Source organism: Triplophysa rosa, linkage group LG15 (assembly GCF_024868665.1).
Source record: "Triplophysa rosa linkage group LG15, Trosa_1v2, whole genome shotgun sequence".
NCBI lineage: Eukaryota > Metazoa > Chordata > Actinopteri > Cypriniformes > Nemacheilidae > Triplophysa > Triplophysa rosa.
In genome coordinates this window covers 16054344-16075447 of record NC_079904.1, presented here as the reverse complement: position 1 = coordinate 16075447, position 21104 = coordinate 16054344, and the positions used below count along the sequence as shown (strand labels likewise).

At 39.3% G+C, this 21104-nt stretch overlaps 1 protein-coding gene across 5 annotated transcripts in view; it reads left to right on the top strand.

The window, feature by feature from the left end:
• The window catches only part of trappc8 (trafficking protein particle complex subunit 8), a 63792-nt gene that overhangs the window by 30512 nt on the left and 12176 nt on the right, over nucleotides 1-21104 (top strand). For 2 of the 5 annotated variants that reach the window (XM_057352673.1, XM_057352672.1), the window contains 10 exons: nucleotides 171-279; nucleotides 3615-3809; nucleotides 5767-5933; nucleotides 6029-6103; nucleotides 7003-7096; nucleotides 7197-7354; nucleotides 7963-8396; nucleotides 9134-9302; nucleotides 11339-11435; nucleotides 19550-19618. In XM_057352673.1, the coding sequence (XP_057208656.1) occupies nucleotides 171-279; nucleotides 3615-3809; nucleotides 5767-5933; nucleotides 6029-6103; nucleotides 7003-7096; nucleotides 7197-7354; nucleotides 7963-8396; nucleotides 9134-9302; nucleotides 11339-11435; nucleotides 19550-19618 (1567 nt within the window). Of the gene's footprint in view, nucleotides 1-170; nucleotides 280-3614; nucleotides 3810-5766; nucleotides 5934-6028; nucleotides 6104-7002; nucleotides 7097-7196; nucleotides 7355-7962; nucleotides 8397-9133; nucleotides 9303-11338; nucleotides 11442-19549; nucleotides 19631-21104 lie in introns of all 5 variants that reach the window. The other 3 variants (XM_057352670.1, XM_057352671.1, XM_057352669.1) reach the window with 3 other exon arrangements.

Sequence of the window (21104 nt, the reverse complement as noted above, 5' to 3'; positions counted from 1 at the left end):
AATTCTGAGCGCTCTGAACATTCACAGACAAGCACATGAATACTTGAAGTGGGAGTGTCTCAGTTTCAACATGTTGTGGTTGTTTTCGGTGGACAGAGCATAAGCCAGTTTTTATTCAGAGATGTTAAAGTGACATTGATGTTTATGACCTTTTGAACTTGTATCCTCAGAGCATGAGTCAGTTATCAGGCGAGACCTCTCTTCCTCAGCTGCCTCTGCCCTGCCTGCACAGCTCACAGACGCGTGTGTTCTTCGGCCATGAACGCAGACTCGCTGAGGGTAAGCATATCCAAGTTATCTGTCTCCCTTTACCTTTTTCTCTTTCACACACACACACACACATGTATGTTTTATTATCTCCGTGGGGACAGTCCATAGGCGTAATGAGTTGTATATTGTACAAACTGTATATTTTATCCCCTACCCCTAACCCAACCCCTAAACCTAAAAATAGTATTAAATGTATATTTTACCCAAAAATAAAAATTCATGCATCCACATGTTCCAAAGTTGTATGACTTTGCTCTGTGGAAAACCATTGCAGGATGTCCTGTCCTTGCTAGCCCACAATGAAAGCACCACAACCAAACCATTAAACATGATTTGTATGAAATATTTACATTAAAGACATTTTTCACACATCAGTGTTTCCCCTACCATTACCTTAGGGGGGTGCCCCGCCCCTCCAACGGCACCTCCCGCCCCCCTTGAAGGTCAAGTTAATTTCATTTTTTATGTCGCGTTAGATCACAAGAGAAGTCATTTAAGGTTAACTTTCCTATATAACATGTCTATACCTTGTTCTCGTACTTAACAAACTAAATAGCATTATGTTATTTATCTTATTTGCATGGCGGCATGTCATTTCTGTTTCTAAGTGGTCTCGCCTTTACAATTCTCCTCTGCTCTCTGTATCGAGTTCCGACCCGATTCACAAACACACAGACACGTGCGCGCACACACACAGGTAAGCACAATTTCACCAGCGGACAGAGAGCGCGTGTGGGATAATATGTTGCGTCAACCACCTGAAAAGCAGATTAAAAATTGCGTTTTTAAACGCTCCCAGGGTGGTGAAAATACGCATGCCCTGCCCCTGACAAGCAACAGTCTAGTTACCACCGGATGACAGGTTTTCACCCAGCTTATCCTTCATTCCATCCGGACCGCAAGACATAATGAACCATTAAAAAAATCGGACTATTTCTGTGGTTTTTCTGTAGATTGAGCAGTGCGTGAACATAACTGAGATGTACATATCACGCGCACTCAGGGACATTTATGTTGATTATATTTTGCCGCTATATCCTCTAATATCTTTATTTAGCGCCAAACGTGCTTCATTTGAACCCTTTCCGCTCCGTGAGCGCTGCTTCTCCCGCCAAAGACACGTCACATATAGAGACCTACAGACACCAAGAGCAGGTAAATAAATGGACACTTTTTCTGTAACGCTTAAGTAAACAAAAATGCAGCAGTAATAAAGTATTTTTAGCTGTCAGTCAGTTTACTGTTTGCTATATAGGTTTGTGACAGATTATAAAACATAACGCCTTGTATCTACATGTAGCATTTATGATATTAATAGCTTTAATAATCAGCATGTTAAGAGCATTTCATTGTGAATCATGTTTTAATTGAAAAGAATATTTAGAAACAGTTCTAGTATGAATGGCATGGAAAGGCTGTTAGTAACTTTGTAAGTACTCCTGCTCATGATATATTTATTTCAGTTGTTACATTTTGTTGTCAGTAGTTTTTTTAAATATTAAAATAGACCACTGGGACTTCACTTCAGCACCAGAGCCTACAACACATTTTCTCAGTTACCAGACCTTCTATGTTTCATACAGACGGTGGCTATCAGAATATAAAGTCAAATATAAATGGCCTGATAAAACATTAGATTGATTGATTTAACATTATTTATTAAAAAAAGTATTGTCCGGACCTCCGCCGCAAATAAAAAATATAGAGATCGCAGCCCCCCCCCCAAAGCCGTAAACCTAGGGGAAACTGCACATTGTTCATTCAAAAAGTCATTGCGTTGCTTTAGAAGACTTCGACTTTAGCACACACACTGACATTTTGAGGCCAGAGATAATGACCTTTTTTCCATCATGCCTGTACGGAAATGAAGATGAATACAGGATCATTTAGGTACACAGAAAGTAATTTCCAGTGAGAACTTCAAATGACAATCAAGAGATGAGAAGTGTCGAGGAGCTGCTCTTTAAATGGCAGAATAAATTACATTTAAAATAAGAGGGAGAAAATGGACTACCGCCTTTTGATATTTGCAACAAGCCCTGCTTCAATTAAAGACAGGCAAACAAAAAAGCCTCCAATTTCATGAATATCACTGAACTCGTGTAAAACGGGGAAAAAAAACGTGAATGGGGAGGCGAAGCCTGTAGAGGTGTAAAAACCTTTTTAATTAAAGTCTTTGCCCAGATCTCACGCTTAAACCAATGAATGATAAAGAAGTGTACGTCTTGTCCATGCTGAAGCTCCGCTTGCTTTAGGGTCTGAACTCCTAATGTCCTCTGAGAGAATCGGCTGATTGGACGTAAGGGACCTTTTGTTGGGGATTTGTCGAGTTGTAATGAGCGCGAACATCATTGATTCCCTGAATGTTCTCTTTTCCATTTTCCTGATTCTCAATCATTTGAGCTTTTCCTGCAGTCTTTCATATTTGTAATCTGCATGTATCCCTGAGGGAAGTCATCACCGGGATGAATTTATTCGTTTTCATAGCAGCTTTTTAAGGGGAAATAGATACAACTGTGGCTAAAAGGAGACTTTGATGTGCATCATTTACCAATCATCAAATTCAGACACGGCCTAGATTTCAGCAAACATTCTCTGATGCGTTGCTCAGTGGTGTACATATTAAAAAAGAAACGATTAAAAGGAATATATGGTAAGTGGATGGATGGCATAATTTTACATTTTGACGTTTAAAGCAATTTCAAAGAGAATGTTTTTATTTTTTGTACAATGTAATTACAGTATGCAATGCATGCATATTTGCGTATGAGCTTCTCTTTGGATTAGCTGCTGCTACAGTAAAACTTGTGCAAGCAAATACATTTTGACCAGCAAATTGTGGCTAGTGTTTTTTGTCAAAGTGCGACAGAATGCGTAAATTGAATGTAAAAGACACAAACATTTTCATATGTGGGAGGATTCCCCCAGACCCCCCAACAGGGATTCAAATTGTATGTGCGCAATACAATTTTTCGCCTCTTCCGAGTCTGTTAAAGCCTCTGATGCATTGTATCTACTACAACCGACAGAAATTTACTGACCCATAATTCCATTTGACTGTCTTTAAACTTTTGTCAAGGTTTTTTTTTTCAAAATTTCATTGAAGCTGGTCAATTTAAAATGAATATTAAAGGCAAAAATGCACAATTTAAAAATTACATAATTTTCTTTTCAAAGCTGCAGTTTTATATACTTGCTCAACCAGGGGTTTTTTTGCCCAAAAAGTTACGGATTGCAGCTTTAATATAAATATTTATTCATATTTTTTAATTAAATTTTAACCTAAATTCTTTACTTTCTTGCACTCAGTGGAATATATTTTCTATGGTTTTTATGTGTGTCAGGTGAGAAGCAGGCCGCCACACACGTCACTTTGGACCAGGAGTATGACCGTGACCTCTCACAGCTGTGGAGGGAGTTGGAGGAGCAGGTTGTCCCCGCAGTGAACAGAGGGACGGTGCCTGTCACCTTCCAGCCATCCCAGTGCTGCCTGAACAGCCAGACGGACAACCTCAGATATCCCCTGGCTGTTGTTGAGGGTACTGCTTTCGCGTCCTTCAATCACCCACACCTACCTTTTTAAAAAAAAAAAATTAAAATTCCTGTTTTCCACCTTACCGTTTTCCACATTTTGAGGCATCTATTTCCTCGACTGCCCCATTGATATAACCTCATGCTTTTTGTTGAGCTTTAAAGGGCTTCATTATTGTGTTTGATGTCTTGCTGAACTGTGCTTTTGGGTTTTGTGTATTTTTTAATTGGACCCGAATGAATTATTCACCATTTGCTTTACTCTTTATTTAGTGAAAAATGTTAAAATAGTAGTCCCAAAGAGAGATCTAATGAAACCCAGCCGCCCTTATCTGATTTTGAGCATGTGTGTGCGCGCATGTGCGATTTAGTTCATTTGATGCCTACTTGCTCGACTGTCTTCTCCTCGGTGGAATATTCATTGGTGAACGTGAGACTTTAATTGATCAGAAAAATGAATTGGCATTTTAATGGCTCTAACGTTCACCTCTTAACAGCCCGCAGCGATATGGGATAAGACGGGAGGAACGGGAAAAACATACAAGACCCCCTTCGGCTATGTTTCTATGCTACTCCTCATTTATACATATTTAATCAGTACTCCACATCTGATAAAACGCTTAACCTAATTGCAAGTGACATCGCTGATGATTTTTGCTAGTCGTTTGTTGGATATATGCGGTCCAGTTTTCTGGGGATGTAATGTTGGGTTAAATTCTGGCCTGAGAGTTGCCCATTGTGGGAAAGGTGATGAAATGTACAAATGCACGGCTAGTTTAAAGGCATAGTTAACCCAAAATTAAAATTCTGTCATCATTTACTCGCCCTCAAGTTGTTCCAAACCTGTTTAAATTTCTTTGTTCTGTTAAACACAATGAAAGATATGTAGAAAAATAGCAACTGATATTAGTGAGGGCATCATTGACTACCATAGTAGAAAATATTAAAGGGGTCATATGACACAGCTAAAACGAATATTATCGTTTGTTTTAGATGTAACGCAATGTGTATACACGACTTAAGGTTAAAAAACGCTGTATTTTCCACACACCATGCATGTTTGTATCTCCTCTTTGCCCCACCTCTCTGAAACGCCCCTATTTTTTAGAAAAATTAATCGCTCTGAAAAGCCAGTTAACCAGTGTGTAGTGATTGGTCGAATACTGCAAGCGTGTAATGGAAATGTAACGCCTCTTACCATATTTGGAACATCAGGTTCCAAAGCAATTGTACTGACAGGTACGCCCACCTTACTTGTTTACACATTTGGGTGGTCTTAGTCAAATCATACCACGAACTGACGTAGATTTGTGGGGGTGTGGTTACACGAGGAGTTTCAGGCAGGTCTGGGTGAGGATTCGCTTTTAGATAGAATGCATCTTTTGTTCCAACACTTTAATTTTTGCAGTTTTACGTGTCTAATACATGCATGGTCAACTTATAACACACGAAAGACACAGAAAAACACGTATTTGCGCCATATGACCTCTTTAAAATGGTAGTCAAAGGTGCCTCCGAATTGTTTGCTTTCCTGAATTCATCACCTGAATCTCATTTTGTGTTCAACAGAAAAAAAATTATACAATATTTGTTTCTACTATATTAATCAATGGTGCCCCAAAATCTGACATTCTTCCACAGATCTTTCTTTGTGCTCAACCAAAGAAATGTACTGTATACAGGTTTGGAACAACTTGAGGGTGAGGAATTCATGACAGAATTTTCATTTTTGGATGAACTATCCCTTCATGACGGTTTTGCCCCACCCATATTATTAAAAAATATTTACAATATATTTAAGGAGAGCTACTACACTTTAAAATATTAACAAACAGTACTGTTGGTCAGGTGACTATTTCTCGACTGGAATAAACTGAATGAATGGAATAAAATTCAGTTTATCTCCATATCCATCTATACAGTTGCTAAAAAAACACCTCTCCACCTTTCGTTTGTGCGTGACAGAACCCATCATTGTGGAGGTGGTGTTCCGTAACCCCTTGAAAGTTCCTTTGGTGCTGTCGGCTCTGTCTCTGCTGTGGAAGTTTACTCTGAAAGACTTCTCCGGCCCTCAGGGAGGCACGATCGGAGAAACCATCACCAATGAAAAAGAGGCTGCGTCTTCAAAAGATGTAAGACCCTTCATCATCCCGTGGTCCGTTTGGCATTTGGGGTTTGAGTTTATCATCTGTGTTGGTTAACTTCTCTGCATTTAAATCTGTGCTAGAACGCGGCCCTCAATGACATCATGGACACGCAAGTCATTCCAGAGTTCACTGTGAGCCCAGAGGAGACCAAAGTGGTGAGTTTTTCTCTCATCTTTGAAACAGAAGCGTGGTTTGATCTTCTGATCGGGGATCATTTAATACAAGATATGATGTTACCAAGAATTTGTTTGTTTGTCAAATAGGAAAAAATGCCTTTGTAAAATATTACGACAAAACACAATATTAAAAATCATTTTAGTATTTAAAAATATTTTGACTTTGTTTCTAAGGTCGCTTTCACACTTGAAGTTTAGTTCAGAACAGGGCGTGGAAAGCTGTCAAGCGAACCCGGGTGCGCACCTGGCTACCTAACACGAGACTACCTGAAGGAGGTGGTCTGAGTTCGGTTGCTCTCGAACTGTGGTGGGGTTCGCATGAATATGAAAGCAACACGGACCCGGGTGCGCACTTGATGAGGAAGTAAAGTGACCTGCGCATGCGTTTAAGCCGATTACGATGTATTTCCTTCAATAAAACGCATGTAAGAGATTATAGTGTTGATGATTTACCTTGGATTCGAGCGAGAGTGCAGGCTGCATCGTATTTCAGCGTTGCGAGTGGAATCAGAGCGGCAGGTCAATGGTAATCCACTGTTTCCTCAAAATAGTCTGTTTGCAAGCAGCAAAAAGCCGTCTGCGTGCAACGCGCATACAGTAAACCCAAATGTCATTTACTGTGCTGCGCATAATAGCACCAAATGAATAAAAACACAATATTTTGATCCGTGTTCTGTTTTCTGTCATGCGCAGTGCACATTTTTGATGACGTAAGATGAACGCAAACGCACCAGGGTTCGACAGAATCAAGTTGAGTCTGAAACCAAACCAACGCTGTGGGGGGCGCCGGGAACAATCGCACTCAAGTTCGGACCGCAGCAAACGAGCCCAATCTGAAAACGCCCTAATTTCTCTTCGTGGCTTTCTTAACTTTTCAGGCCCGCTTGAAGTTGTTACCTCGCAAGACCGGAGAGCTGCATGTTCTCGGGGTGGTTTACAACCTGGACACTACAGATGTGGGCAGCAGCGAAGGTGCGACTCAGCTTTGAACACTGAAGCTTTGAGCACTGAAGCCAACGATTTGTTATTGTGGTATAAGATAAAATGCTGAGTTGATTGATTTGTGACACAGACTCACCGGCCAGTGAATTGATGTGTGTGCGTGGACAACAGAATCTGGAGATTCAGGGGCCCAGGCTCAACATGACCAAAGAAGAAAAGACCTCCGTGAGCTATGGACCAGACCGCCGCCTAGATCCCATCATCACGCCCCCTATGCCTTTACTCGAGGTGCGTTTGAACAAATGTAACCTTGATTTTAAGCTTTAAAAAGCACTCGAAAGAGCAGATTTCGTTGGAAATACATTTTTGCATACTTGTCAGTTGTGAACTGAAGTGATAGACTAATATATCACCATGGCTAATCTAATCGCCCCATTTTTGGATTTGTTTATTATCGACATCAACCAATAAATCCTTACACTTTGCCGTCTAACACATTTGGGCTTTGTTCAGAGATGCGAAGATACAGAAATTTGTGTGATAATGTATTAATAATAATCCATCGGAATAATATGTAATGCACAATAAATGTAAAGAGAATTATTTAATAATAATATTTTGTGTCACCAATTGTCTGTACTGTATATCTCATTTACTGTAATTACATTTGTGTTATATCGGCCCCTTGTTTTTTTCAGTATGGTTATCGCCATCAAGCAAAAAACCCATAATAAATTAAGTGTTGATTTAAAGATTGAAATTATTGACATTACATAAAGCTGGAGATAATGTTAACCAGGGCTGGATGATTATGCTAAAATAATCTAAAGGTTGACCAAATACTCTCCCTCTATGTGATCAATTTATTTCTTATTTTCTTTTCCTGGTTCACACAGGTGTTTTTCATTAACTTTCCTACTGGTTTACTCTGCGGTGAGATTCGAAAAGCGTGGGTAGAATTTGTCAACGTGAGCGCAGTCCCACTCACCGGCCTGCGGGTTGCGTCAACTCACCCAGAGTTCTTTACATTCGGGAGCGCCACCTCTGACCTCACCCCAGTAACCCCCACGGCAGCAGAGCACTGCTCTGCCTACAAAACTTTGGCAACGCCTCCCTCAGTGGCAGCAGTGGCCCTTGTGTCGCCAGCAGCGTTCGGAGTCACCGGCGGTGACAGGCCGGCGGTGACAGAGATACCCTTATCGAGAGGCGTGTTGGGACCAGGAGAGGCGTTACAGATTCCACTGTGGCTCAGGGGGCCTGACCAGGAGGGCGTCCATGAGATCAACTTCCTGTTTTATTATGAGAGCACAGAGAAGACTGCCAAACTCAGGTATGTTTTCCAAGTAACAGTATGCTTAATATTCAGTATGTCATATTCTGTCACTTTATGTTTTCTTGGAATGAAGTGCACTTGGACTGATAAATTTGAGTTTTTAATTTCTTGGTCAGGTTTTGTTTGTTATGGTAAGGCTGATTCACACTGACCTGTGTGTAAAGCCAACAGACTTATTCAAAATCCATCATCAGTGTGAATTAGACTTTAGAAAACAATTCACAACTATAATAGACTGTGCTCAATGTAAAGTACTCACTTTTTAGCTTCTATTGAAGCTAGCTTGCATCAATTGTTTGGTGAAATGTTCAACATTTTATTTGATAAAAATCACGTTAAGGTTAAATAGTTAAAGCATTAGAAACATCAAAGCTTAGATTGTTTAAAATCCACTCCAGAAACACTTGCTATGAATATTTCACCTCTTTCACCTTTCACGAGATTGAATTCCAGTGTTCAGTTTATTAAGTACATGATAATAAGAGGCAGTACCACAAGGACATAACTAATGTACTAATTAAATACATTAAAATAAACGCCACATTTTAAACATAATCTAAAAAAAGGTTTTCTACATGTTTCATGCTGTTAAGTGGCTGATCATAGATAAGTGTATGTGCTTTCATTTAGAAAAGTGCTGTCGGCCATTTAAATAGAGCTAGTAACACCCTGAGTGTAAAAATGACTTTAGTACTTAATATGACCCATCTCCGTTCTCTCTGTGAAACTTGTAGTCACCGGGTGCTCCGTCATACAGCTTTCATCTGCGCAAGTCGCTCTCTGAGCGTCAGAGCCACGGCCAGCCGCAGCAACACGCTGCAGGGCGGAGAAAGAGAGCAGAGAGGGACGGAGGAGAAAAACAGCAGCATGTTGGTCTTTGTAGACGTGGAGAACATCAACACGGTGAGAGCTTTCAGATCTACGGAGATCATGCAGACATCGGCTTTTTCTGGGTTTAAATGATCAGTATTGAACATATCTGAGGATTCTTGAATACTGTAAGAAGAATCATAGATGTCTTAAAGTTTTCACCAATACTCCGTGTAGTGAAAAACATGTCATGTTTTTTACGTTAAGCTGCCAAAATGTAAAAATGTGAAGTTCATTGCATGCATAATTTTCAAATTTTTCTGTGATTAAATTGACAGATCATTACGTAATAGATATAATACAAATAAGAATTATTTTGTTTATTAGTTTTTTTAACTGTCATCTTTTTGGAGAGGCCCTAGGAAAATTGGAGGAACCCAGCCCCCCCAGCCCCGGCTGTGTTGAACAAAATAATCTTTTTGCTCAATTAACTCAATTACACACTTCATCTTTGAACGTGTTCACTCGCACACGTTTCTTTAAGGAAATTTGTGAAGTTTGAGACCAAACCAAAAATTAATCAGACACCAGATATCATTTTTGATATTTTTTACTAGTGGGTGCTAGTTGCGTTGTACCGCACAGCATTTTGACCCCTTGTCCTGCACGTCACATATTCAGAAAATGTCCCGCATTTTCGTCAGTCTGTTGGTTTTTAGTTGTCACGTTAAGAAAACACGTTCTTTTACCCGAAACGCACATGAGGCGCTTGTATGCGCCAGTGTTTATTCAACCATTTAACAGCGCTGTGTCAAATGCAGCAACCCAGTGCACAACAGTGTCCAACGAGCTCATACAAAGTCTGACTTTTATCCAATGGATGAAAAGACAGTAGTGAATTTGGTCATAAAGAGGCTGCGATGTCCGTCAATCAAACTGTCTCTCCCATGTGAACTTGCCGGATAAGTCACTAAAACATCATAAACTGTGTTTAAAATTATTTGGCAATTATGCATTATTTAACATTACATTTTAAAAGAGAAACTCTTTTTCATTATTTGTCCGTTCTTTATTCCTTCACCTTTCTCTCTTTGAGGGGATCTTCAAAGTGTACAAACAGTATGATAAGTCCGCGTCTGATCTGTGCTCAAAATTTAAAGAGACAGTTAAACCTTTAATTGAAACCGCCATTAAAATTGTTTTACGTTATATAACGTTTGATCTAAGCCTTAATTATGTTGATGTTGGAATGGACTAAATAACATTATTTTTACAAGCTGAAAGATAGAAAAAAATCTATAAAAATGTTTTCATTCCTTTATTATAGCACAGTTTTACACTAACGTACCTTTCAGTGGTGTCCCACACAAACGGATTACCTGTCCCACATTTGGTTTGTTGGGTGGTGGGCACCCTAGTGGGTGCAGGACACTGTAGTTCATTTATGTGAGGATGGCAAAATAAAGTAAACTGTGACATATTATACCCAAAATTTCTTCATACAGTGGAATACCAGTAAAATTGATAGAAATTTGCCACCAAGTTATTCAGACACTTTGACCTGACTAGGATTTGCTTAAGTGTTTTTTTTTCTTTAATTGCTAATGCAGACTGAACAAAATGAAGCATTGCTTGGTAATTAGTTGCCCTAAATTGGTATTATCTAATTGTGTACTTAAATTTAACGTCACATATCTTTCTATGAAAGTTATCTGACATTATCAAGATGAATTTGTTCTGACACAGTTTAACTCGAGTTCTTGTCATATTTTATTACCATTTTCTAAACTACAGCGAATAAACTGTGATAATGTGAGAACTGTTGAAGGTTTCTGAATAAATGTTGGTTTGACTGTATATCATTAGTCTCTTGATATAGAAACACACCCACAGTTCAGAGAGTGCAGGTGCAGTGATGTATCTGATTTGATTTGTCGGCAGAGATCACTTTAATCTCACATCTCTGAACCTTCACTGCTTTACTTATATACATATGATCATTTCTGTATCTGAGCTGAAGCTCAAGATCATTTTCAATCAGTTTTTACACTGTTGTCAGGTTCCTGCCAGAAATGATGTGTGTTGATTCTGAATCTCTCTCTCTCTCTCTCTCTCTCTCTCTCTCTCAGAGTGAAGCAGGTGTTCGTGAGTTCCATATAGTTCAGGTGTCCAGTAGCAGCCGGCAGTGGAAGCTGCACCAGTGCATCAACCCTGCTGGAGATAAAGGTGAAAGTGAGTGAGTGAAGTGAGTGATGTGAAGTGAGGCCAAGTATGGTGGTTCCATACTCGGAATTTGTGCTCTGCATTTAACCCACCCAAGTGCACACACACAGCAGTGAGTAACACACACACCGTGAACAGCCATTGGGGGTCTCAGCTCAGCCGTGGTATTGTAGGTGGAGGAGAGTGCTGATCATTCACTCCCCCCACCTACAAGCCCTGCTGGTACTGAGGCTCGAACCGGCAACGTTTGGGTTACAAGTCCGAGTCTCTAACCATTAGGCCCTTATATGAATCTTCCAGCCTGTTTTGGTCACATGCTTAGTTACTTTGCAGACAGTTCATCGAAAGCCTTTTACAATACTCTTATCACAGAAGCTATTATTAAAACAACCTGTGCTGTAGTTTTATCCTCTAGGGATGACATAATATTTGCAAATTTACATAAATATATTACACATTTATAATTATAATTATTTATAATTATGCATTTTAAGATGAGGTCTTAAATCTGATGATTGGTACTTCGAGATGCCAATATACTCAATATAATATTGAACCGTTCGGTACGACCTCCACGGTTCAATACGTGTAAGTGAATTGCGGTTTTCCGGTTTTGCTTTAAAAAAATTCCGTGCGCTTAATTACACCGTGAACTGGCTCTGTCCATGTTTGTCTGTATGCTGAGTAGGACAGTCACGATTATTAAATAATCGTCTCATCGCGATTGTTTGACCTTTTCGCGATTGTTTCAGATCATCGCAATTATTGCACATCTCTATAGAAGACACTAGGGGGAGCTGTAGTGCATCTGCATATTGCACATTTTATTGTATATATTGTAACTACAGCATGGTAATACTTGTAAAATACTTGTAAAAAAAACACAATCACTTTAAAAAAACTAAAGCATATACCATAAAAATAACCTGCAGTACAATTTAATATTATTTCAGTGTGAAAACCAGTCTACCAAAATCTCATTAACATAGAAGTAAACTTTTATTGTAGTCTTGCAAGTGAGAAAAAAAAACAGACTAGAAGCTTTTCTATGACTGATAGCATTTTAATGGTGGCTTCAATTCACTCCTGATCAATTTGCTTCATTTACAAGTATTTGGCGGTTGTATTTTTGACAGGTAAAAGCCTAAACCTCAAGTATGGTGACCCAATTTTTTCCTATGTATTTCCAAGAAAAAGAACATAGTCTTTATTAGGGGCGGGGAAAAAATCGATATGGTGATTTATCGCGACATTTCAGCCCGCGAGACGTTATCGATACTCTGGCACAAAGTATCGATTTTTTTTCAAATACAAAAGATCTAAATTCATAACTACACTGTGCTTACCAGAACGGCAGTACCAACATATTTCTTGTGGTGACGCTCCCAGATTACGGATGGTCAGATGAACGGAAATTGTAATTCACAGCGGAGAAGAAATACAAGCATAATGGCGGACCAACAACAAATTAGAGATGCGCCAGCGTCTTTTAAATCAAAAGTTTGGGCGCACTTTGGATTTCGTAGTGAATGTAAATAAGTAGACGTGGTTAAAACTGCAAGTTGGGAATACTCTTTTCACCTTCTTTCAGTCTGTAGTTTCGTGATTCGCTCCAGTCCGGCGCTTTCTCTCTCACCCGCAGTGCTCGTGCAGGGGTGTATCTGCGCGTGCATATTAAAAAAGCTCATTCTCACGTATTTCAGAAGTCAGATTGTTTTGTAAAACTTTAATAGTATTTATAAAGCTCAACTTTAGGCGAGCCAAGGCGAAACTTGCATTGAAATGCACGATGATCCTCATAGCGTGAGCGCTTTGACGTGACGTGACGTGCCGCAAACCCCCGTTTTGTGAGACGCGTGTGGAGTCACCAGAGACTCACAGTCCAAAGACAAGCGCAAGAATAAACAAACCTAAAGACAGAGAGTCGCAACACACTAAAAATGCTCATCTAATAGATCCTTTTTTCCCTTCATTTACAGATGTCGTGATGTATTGTTATAGAATTGCCAAGCAATATATCGATTATCACAGAATCGGTGCATTGCGATATTATCGGTACCGTGAGCCCTGTATCGCGTATCGAATCGTATCGGGAGGTACCCTGCGATTCCCATCCCTAGTCTTTATATTCAGAACAATATGGTCTTTTCGTACTAAAAAATGTATGAGAATTAAAAGTCAAAGCTCTAAAACAGACAATTAATAGTCATAATCGCAATGATTTATTAGACAATTAATCGTCAGCCAAATTTCATAATCGTGACAGCTCTAATGCTGAGATAGATAAACTCATCCCCATGAATAATATCTAATAGCGAGTGGTGGTCGGGCGGTGAAGCGAGACTGCCTGCAACACGAGAAGCAATATGGTGCTGTTGAGTATTTTGCTGACGAACAGACTCGAGCTGGCTTTATTGTATGCCCGTTGTACTAAAGTGATAATGTCTGAATTTGGCACATCAAGAATGTATTTTTACACTACATACGAAAGCAGCACGCTCGCGTTGCTCTCAGCACATGCAGAAAGAGCGTCTACAGCACCATGCCAAAGTCTGTTTAACGAAAGTCATGCTGCCTTTCAGACAGCTATTTACGTCATAGCAAGAGCGCCTCCAAGCAGCTGTTTAGGATTGCATTTCTTCCTATTTATTGCAATGGCAGTGGTGGTTCCTATTGAGCGCACGTTTACTTCGATTACAGCAATCGCAAGTTTTGCATTACGTCATTTTAAATACTCTGATGCGCAAAACCTCTTCAAGAAGCTTATTTTACTGACATGTTGATGAACAGTAAACCAAAAACTGCTGCCAGTGTAAATCTTTACATTTATTCAATACACCAGGAATTTGAACAAGTTGATTTTTTCAGTAAAATAGTTTTTGTTCTTAAGTTTTTACTGTTCCTCTCACATAAAACAATGAAAAAACACTTTAATGTGTAACGAAAATGGGCAGGAGCGATTCCTCCATCTTTTACATTTCTGTACCTAGAGGTCACTGTGTGATGTTTCGATCTTTTATCGGTCTCACGCTTTCACGTGGCGCGAATTCGCAGTTCAGAGTTACGCAGCCAAATATCTTCGGACGGGCTTGCGTTTCCGGTCTGACGCATCCGCATGCATATGAATGGAATCCAATGGAACGAAAAGTCAAGTGTTTCTTTGCATATGTGATGTGTGTAGGTGTAGGGAAGATGAATGATGAGCTGGAGATGTTGAAACGCTTGGGAGATAGGAGCAGGCAAATTCAAGCAAATGAAGTGAAATAGGGAATTGCAAATTTACCCCTCATTGGCTCGAACATGGTTAATGTCAACAGTAAAGTGTGTGAGTAGGTTGGCCTAGTCATTGACTTACTGTAGAGACAAAATGGCATATAAAGTCAAGTTTGGTATGTTCTGTTTATTCAAAGAAGTAAACAAGATTCGGCTTGTTGTTATGTTTGACGAAAGTATGAACAAGACAACAGAAGGAAACCCGTAAACCAGCTCAACTTAAATGTATATGTTGTAATGTATAATATACACCAAATCATGCAGTCTTGTAATTGGTGGGCCGTTTCAATTTGTGTCAGCTTGATCTTGAAAGTTATTATACAGTAAAAAGTCCACCAGCAGTTGTCGTTATATTAAGACTATTATCAAAAGAAAGAACGGAGCTCTTTTGTGGAATAATTACTTTGTTTTTGAAATGCCAGTAGTGATGTGGATGAACAGTAGAATGAAAAACAGATGACAGGCTGTTATTTGACATGTCATTTGATGAGTCACTTTCGATTAAACCATCAAAATACGAGACAAAAATGTATTCATCAGCCAAAAAGGTAAACGACATCATATAACGTTACATGAGTTTTATCTTATTATACAAAAAATACATAGACAAACAAAAAGATAACAGTAAGTAAAGCATATAATTTTATGAGGTAATGAGTTAACAATATTTCAATTAAAAATATAACTTATCAATTATGATTTATTATTCCCTCCTTGTATTATTATTTTATATCAGTTTCCCTCACCATTGACTCAGCTTTGTCATTTTATGTGAAGCCTCCATAAATTCTTATCAAACCTTAGCTTTAGTTTATATTATAGTACAATTACGCAACATGAATACAACCGTTTTAATGCGTCTTTGAATATATATTTGAATAAAAAGTGAAAACATTAATTTCTCTTTTGGCATGACTGTATAAGTAAAAGGGAAGAGGTGCAATTCTGTGACCATTATGTTAAGATAAACATGGTTAAATATTAGGAAAACTTAAAAAAAAACACTGCTCTCTCAACACTGTTGCATTCTGTTCCACAATATCCGGTAGATACGCATATAAACAGTGTCTTGTGGAGCCAAATTATAGAGCGGTCCTTCAACCAACCGTCCCTTAACACCCATTGACTTGATTTTGAAGATGTTGTCTTGAATGTTCTCTGTTCTTTTGAAACAACATAGATTCCTCTTTGAAGTATTGTGGAAAAGAAAGATCTGCTCACACAACTCTGTAAATTCAAGTTGCTCCAGCTAACTTCTGACCTGTGATAAGGACAGTTTGCGAGTATGAAATGTACCTGCAGCTGGAAGCGGGCACAGGAGGAGATCCTCGGTTACGGTTGCCAGCGGCCCCTACGTGTTTTATTGAAATTGGTTCACATTGCATTTGTGTTGAGTCATCTGCACAGTTACACTGATGTTGTGAAAGAAAAACGTGTGCTTACGCCCACACGGAATGATGAAGCAGCTCCGAGCTTCAGATGTGAAATTAGGTCACTTTGAGATTGTGCCGAGTCTGTGAAACGAGCAGGCACACGTACATACTGTAAATTTAGTGCCTCGCTGAAGAGTGAATTAAATCACATGCATGCATTTATTTAATAGCTTCTAGTCAGGTTTAAGATGGAGTGAGCAAATGCAATGATGTGGAAAATTTATGGATAGGAACTAATGAAAACAATCTGTATCTGTACATAAGTGTTTGCTTGTTAAAATTTGAAGAAGCCCGCCGGCTGGTTTTGTTTTATGTTTTGACAGTGACTTTGATTTATTGGTCTGAGGGTCCGATTGATTTTAACCTGAGGAGAGATAGTGGAAGAAAGGACTCGAAGCTACAAACAAATGAGGTCTTGTGAAGAAGGTTGCAGCATTAGTCTATGGATGCTTTTAATGTTGTTTAGGAAAAAAAAGATTACAAATGTTTATCTTCATGTCCTTGGCTCCTGTTAACCTCGGCGTTAACTGATACATTAGCATCTCAGGCTTAAGAGAACACAACATTGTTTCTTTCTTTCTTTGTTTGACGCCTCATGCTTCTTATCATTCGTTTCAGAAACTACCTTTTTACCATTAGAAAGTTAAAACTGAGCGTAATATTAAATCGACCATCAAAATGAGGTCAGTGCAAGGCAAGAAACTTTCGACTTAACCCGGTTTCTTTCTTTGTGAATATTTTTCGCAGCATTTAAAAGACGATTTCTAGTGCAGTTTAAGCTTAGGAAACTATACTGTATGTATGCTATAATTGATATCAGGTTTAATTAATGATCGAAAATTTGTTGTGTAAGTGTGATTTTGCCAGCGATTTTAGAAATGAATGTTGCCAGGGTAGACTTTCCAGTTATCTGAACCCTGCACTTTAAAATGCCTTTTAATATTCAGCTCTTTGTTACTGCTCACACAACCTCCATCAACCCCCACCTCCTACTGCAGGAAAAAATCACCCTATAACACTTCAGCCAAAACTCAAAAGAGGTGTCTATTGAGAAGTTGCATATTTAAAAATAGATTGAAATGTAAAAGGGATTTTTACCTTAATTACTTTATAAAGTGCTGAATTGATAAAGAAGATATTATTTTTTTGTTTGTTTTTTTAATTGTTTGTCATTTAAACGAGAGGTCACTACAGTGCTTTAATATGTAAAATGTAATATTAAAATAATTGAATATGTTACGTTAATTAGGAGCATTACGATTATGAAAAGCATATTTTGGCGAAGATGTTTCGTTTATGTTTGGAGTTAAGTTTCTTATCAGTATTACGGCGTCTTAAGTTTATTTGTCACCCTGCAGGTAAAACATTAATTCTAAACTCTGCTCTTTCAAAAAGCGAGACATTCACACCTCTCCCCATCCCCCGTCAACTGAAAAGTGGAATCTGTTTTTAAAAGCCTGTAGCCTACTGACATTGAGAGAATTAAAACATTTCAATGCTTGTCATTTAAACGCAGGTCAATACACTATTTCGTCACACTTTTATTTAATAACGATGAAACGGTCCATAAACTGCATATTTTGGCAAATATGATGTTTTTTCGTTCACGTCTTCACACGGGCCTCTGTTCTAGCTCATTAATAAGAATTTATGTTACATGTTCACCTTGTGCAGTTTACTTTCTCCGGTCCGTGTTTATTTATAATTATAAAAATAGTGATATTATGTCACATTCGCCCTCACGTATCAGTGTGTAGGCTACTGTTGTCGCTTTGTATCATTCATTTCTGGTTTAGCTGCTAGTCACAGGACTTACACCTGCTCCGAGCGAGCCTTGAACCGTCAATCGGTCCACACCGGCTTAGAAGACAGACACGCTAACGAGGAGGCTACGCACCGCTATAGACTTCATAGGCATATTGAAGTAGTTGGTGCAAACTGCCCACTCCTGCGTGATCAATGTGATCTGTATATGGATTTCACTGATGCACAAGTAGCATATTTTAGTGTAAAATGATCGCTCGTGGTAATCTTTGTAAATGAGCTTAAAATCAAAAACAACTGTACACTTTGAAAACAAATATTACATTAAAGGTTCTGCCCGCAATGGCTTTAAACGCGCTGTTGCACATTCAAATGTTTACTGTTTTGCAGGGGTGACCCCGAATCGTCGACGATTCGATGCTTCGATTGGAGGAGCCTGATTCGACTACCAATCTCACAGTCGAATCTTTGCAGAGGTGTTATGCAAAGGGGATCATGTCATTTTGGTTATATGGGCAGTGGCGGAACAGTCGGGCATGCACGCTATTTATGATGTAAAGAAATGGGTAATTTTTAGGGTTGGGTACCGAAACCCCTGGCGCATATGAGCGTGAGGTCTGGCTGTGACCCAGCGCAGGATCGCGTCTATCCGCATCTTCTGTGCTGTGAGACCGGTATAGAGAAGCAACACGTTCCGCACGCACCCGCAGATGACTCGCAAATGAATGTGTACACCGTTTCCAAACCTTTGTCACTTACTGAATGTTTGGGCATTTAAATATGAATTAACACCTTCTCTTTAAATGCACGTAGTCCGTTACTTAGACTGAACTTTGCGCTGCATGATAAACAATAAAAAAATAAAGTAAAATAACCAAAATCACCATATATAGCAAGCACGGCGCAGACTTTTGGAACTGAAAGCAAGCGTGCGTGTCAGGGGGACGGAGAAAGAGTGCGCAGGAAAAAAGGTAAAAGGGACGTTTTGACTGTTTAAGTGGTAAGATGCTTTATTGCATTCCTCCTTTACATGCGGTAAATAAAGTCACTTTATTGGTAGTTCATTGGTAATGAACGTGCTGCATTCCCGTTTGTAAAAAAATAATAAATTATTATCGAGTAGTTTTAAAAATAGTTTTGAGGCGAGATATGGTCTCAGCATTGTTACGTGATGTTTAAGGAAAATTAATTTTAGTATTCGTGGCTTGTGTTTTAAAAATTATGTTCCCTGCATTTCAGACATTTTGCCTAAACACATTTATTTGCACATTGTGACTTGATTCTGGCTTATTTCATTTATTTATTATAAATGTATATTCTGTTCTAAACAAATTCTGTAAATTAATGTTTGATTGTTTTTTGGTGCATCAATGTTGCGCTGTACCCTTAACCACCTGGTGTCGTCCACACATGCACTGGTGCTCTGGTGAACTCCATGCCCAAGAGGGTTAAGGCAGAATAGGCAAAAATAATGGTGCTTTCGAAGACTGAGACTGAGACATACCAGATGCGTAGATGAGATGTCATTTGGAGGGGAATTTTTTTATTTTGACTAAAGATTATAAGGGCCTATGAATTAAAAATAAAGAAAATGTGTGAAAGAAGCCTCTTCTTCTTCCTTTACATTTTTTCATCTTGTGTTTGCAGACTCGAAGCTGGCCAACAGGGAGAGAGGGAAGCTGTGCTTCAGAGCCACCAGATGCCGAACAGAGGAAGGTGGGACTGCCGGTACATACACATTCATAAACCCATTCAAAGCCCTGTCTGTATCAAACCATATCTCACTTTAACACCCTCCGTCACAAATAGATGTCTTTATATCTGGTTTGTTTCACGATGCATTGCGTTGTGGTTTACAGGTGCTGGTCATATAATTAGAATATCATCAAAAAGTTGATTTATTTCACTAATTCAATTCAAAAAGTGAAACTTGTATATTATATTCATTCATTACACACAGACTGATATATTTCAAATGTTTATTTCTTTTAATTTGATGATTATAACTGACAACTAATGAAAATCCCAAATTCAGTATCTCAGAAAATTAGAATATTACTTAAGACCAATACAAAGAAAGGATTTTTAGAAATCTTGGCCAACTGAAAAGTATGAACATGAAAAGTATGAGCATGTACAGCACTCAATACTTAGTTGGGGCTCCTTTTGCCTGAATTACTGCAGCAATGCGGCGTGGCATGGAGTCGATCAGTCTGTGGCACTGCTCAGGTGTTATGAGAGGCCAGGTTGCTCTGATAGTGGCCTTCAGCTCTTCTGCATTGTTGGGTCTGGCATATCGCATCTTCCTCTTCACAATACCCCATAGATTTTCTATGGGGTTAAGGTCAGGCGAGTTTGCTGGCCAATTAAGAACAGGGATACCATGGTCCTTAAACCAGGTACTGGTAGCTTTGGCACTGTGTGCAGGTGCCAAGTCCTGTTGGAAAATGAAATCTGCATCTCCATAAAGTTGGTCAGCAGCAGGAAGCATGAAGTGCTCTAAAACTTCCTGGTATACGGCTGCGTTGACCTTGGACCTCAGAAAACACAGTGGACCAACACCAGCAGATGACATGGCACCCCAAACCATCACTGACTGTGGAAACTTTACACTGGACCTCAAGCAACGTGGATTCTGTGCCTCTCCTCTCTTCCTCCAGACTCTGGGACCCTGATTTCCAAAGGAAATGCAAAATTTACTTTCATCAGAGAACATAACTTTGGACCACTCAGCAGCAGTCCAGTCCTTTTTGTCTTTAGCCCAGGCGAGACGCTTCTGATGCTGCCTGTTGCTGACCAACTTTATGGAGATGCAGATTTCATTTTCCAACAGGACTTGGCACCTGCACACAGTGCCAAAGCTACCAGTACCTGGTTTAAGGACCATGGTATCCCTGTTCTTAATTGGCCAGCAAACTCGCCTGACCTTAACCCCATAGAAAATCTATGGGGTATTGTGAAGAGGAAGATGCGATATGCCAGACCCAACAATGCAGAAGAGCTGAAGGCCACTATCAGAGCAACCTGGGCTCTCATAACACCTGAGCAGTGCCACAGACTGATCGACTCCATGCCACGCCGCATTGCTGCAGTAATTCAGGCAAAAGGAGCCCCAACTAAGTATTGAGTGCTGTACATGCTCATACTTTTCATGTTCATACTTTTCAGTTGGCCAAGATTTCTAAAAATCCTTTCTTTGTAT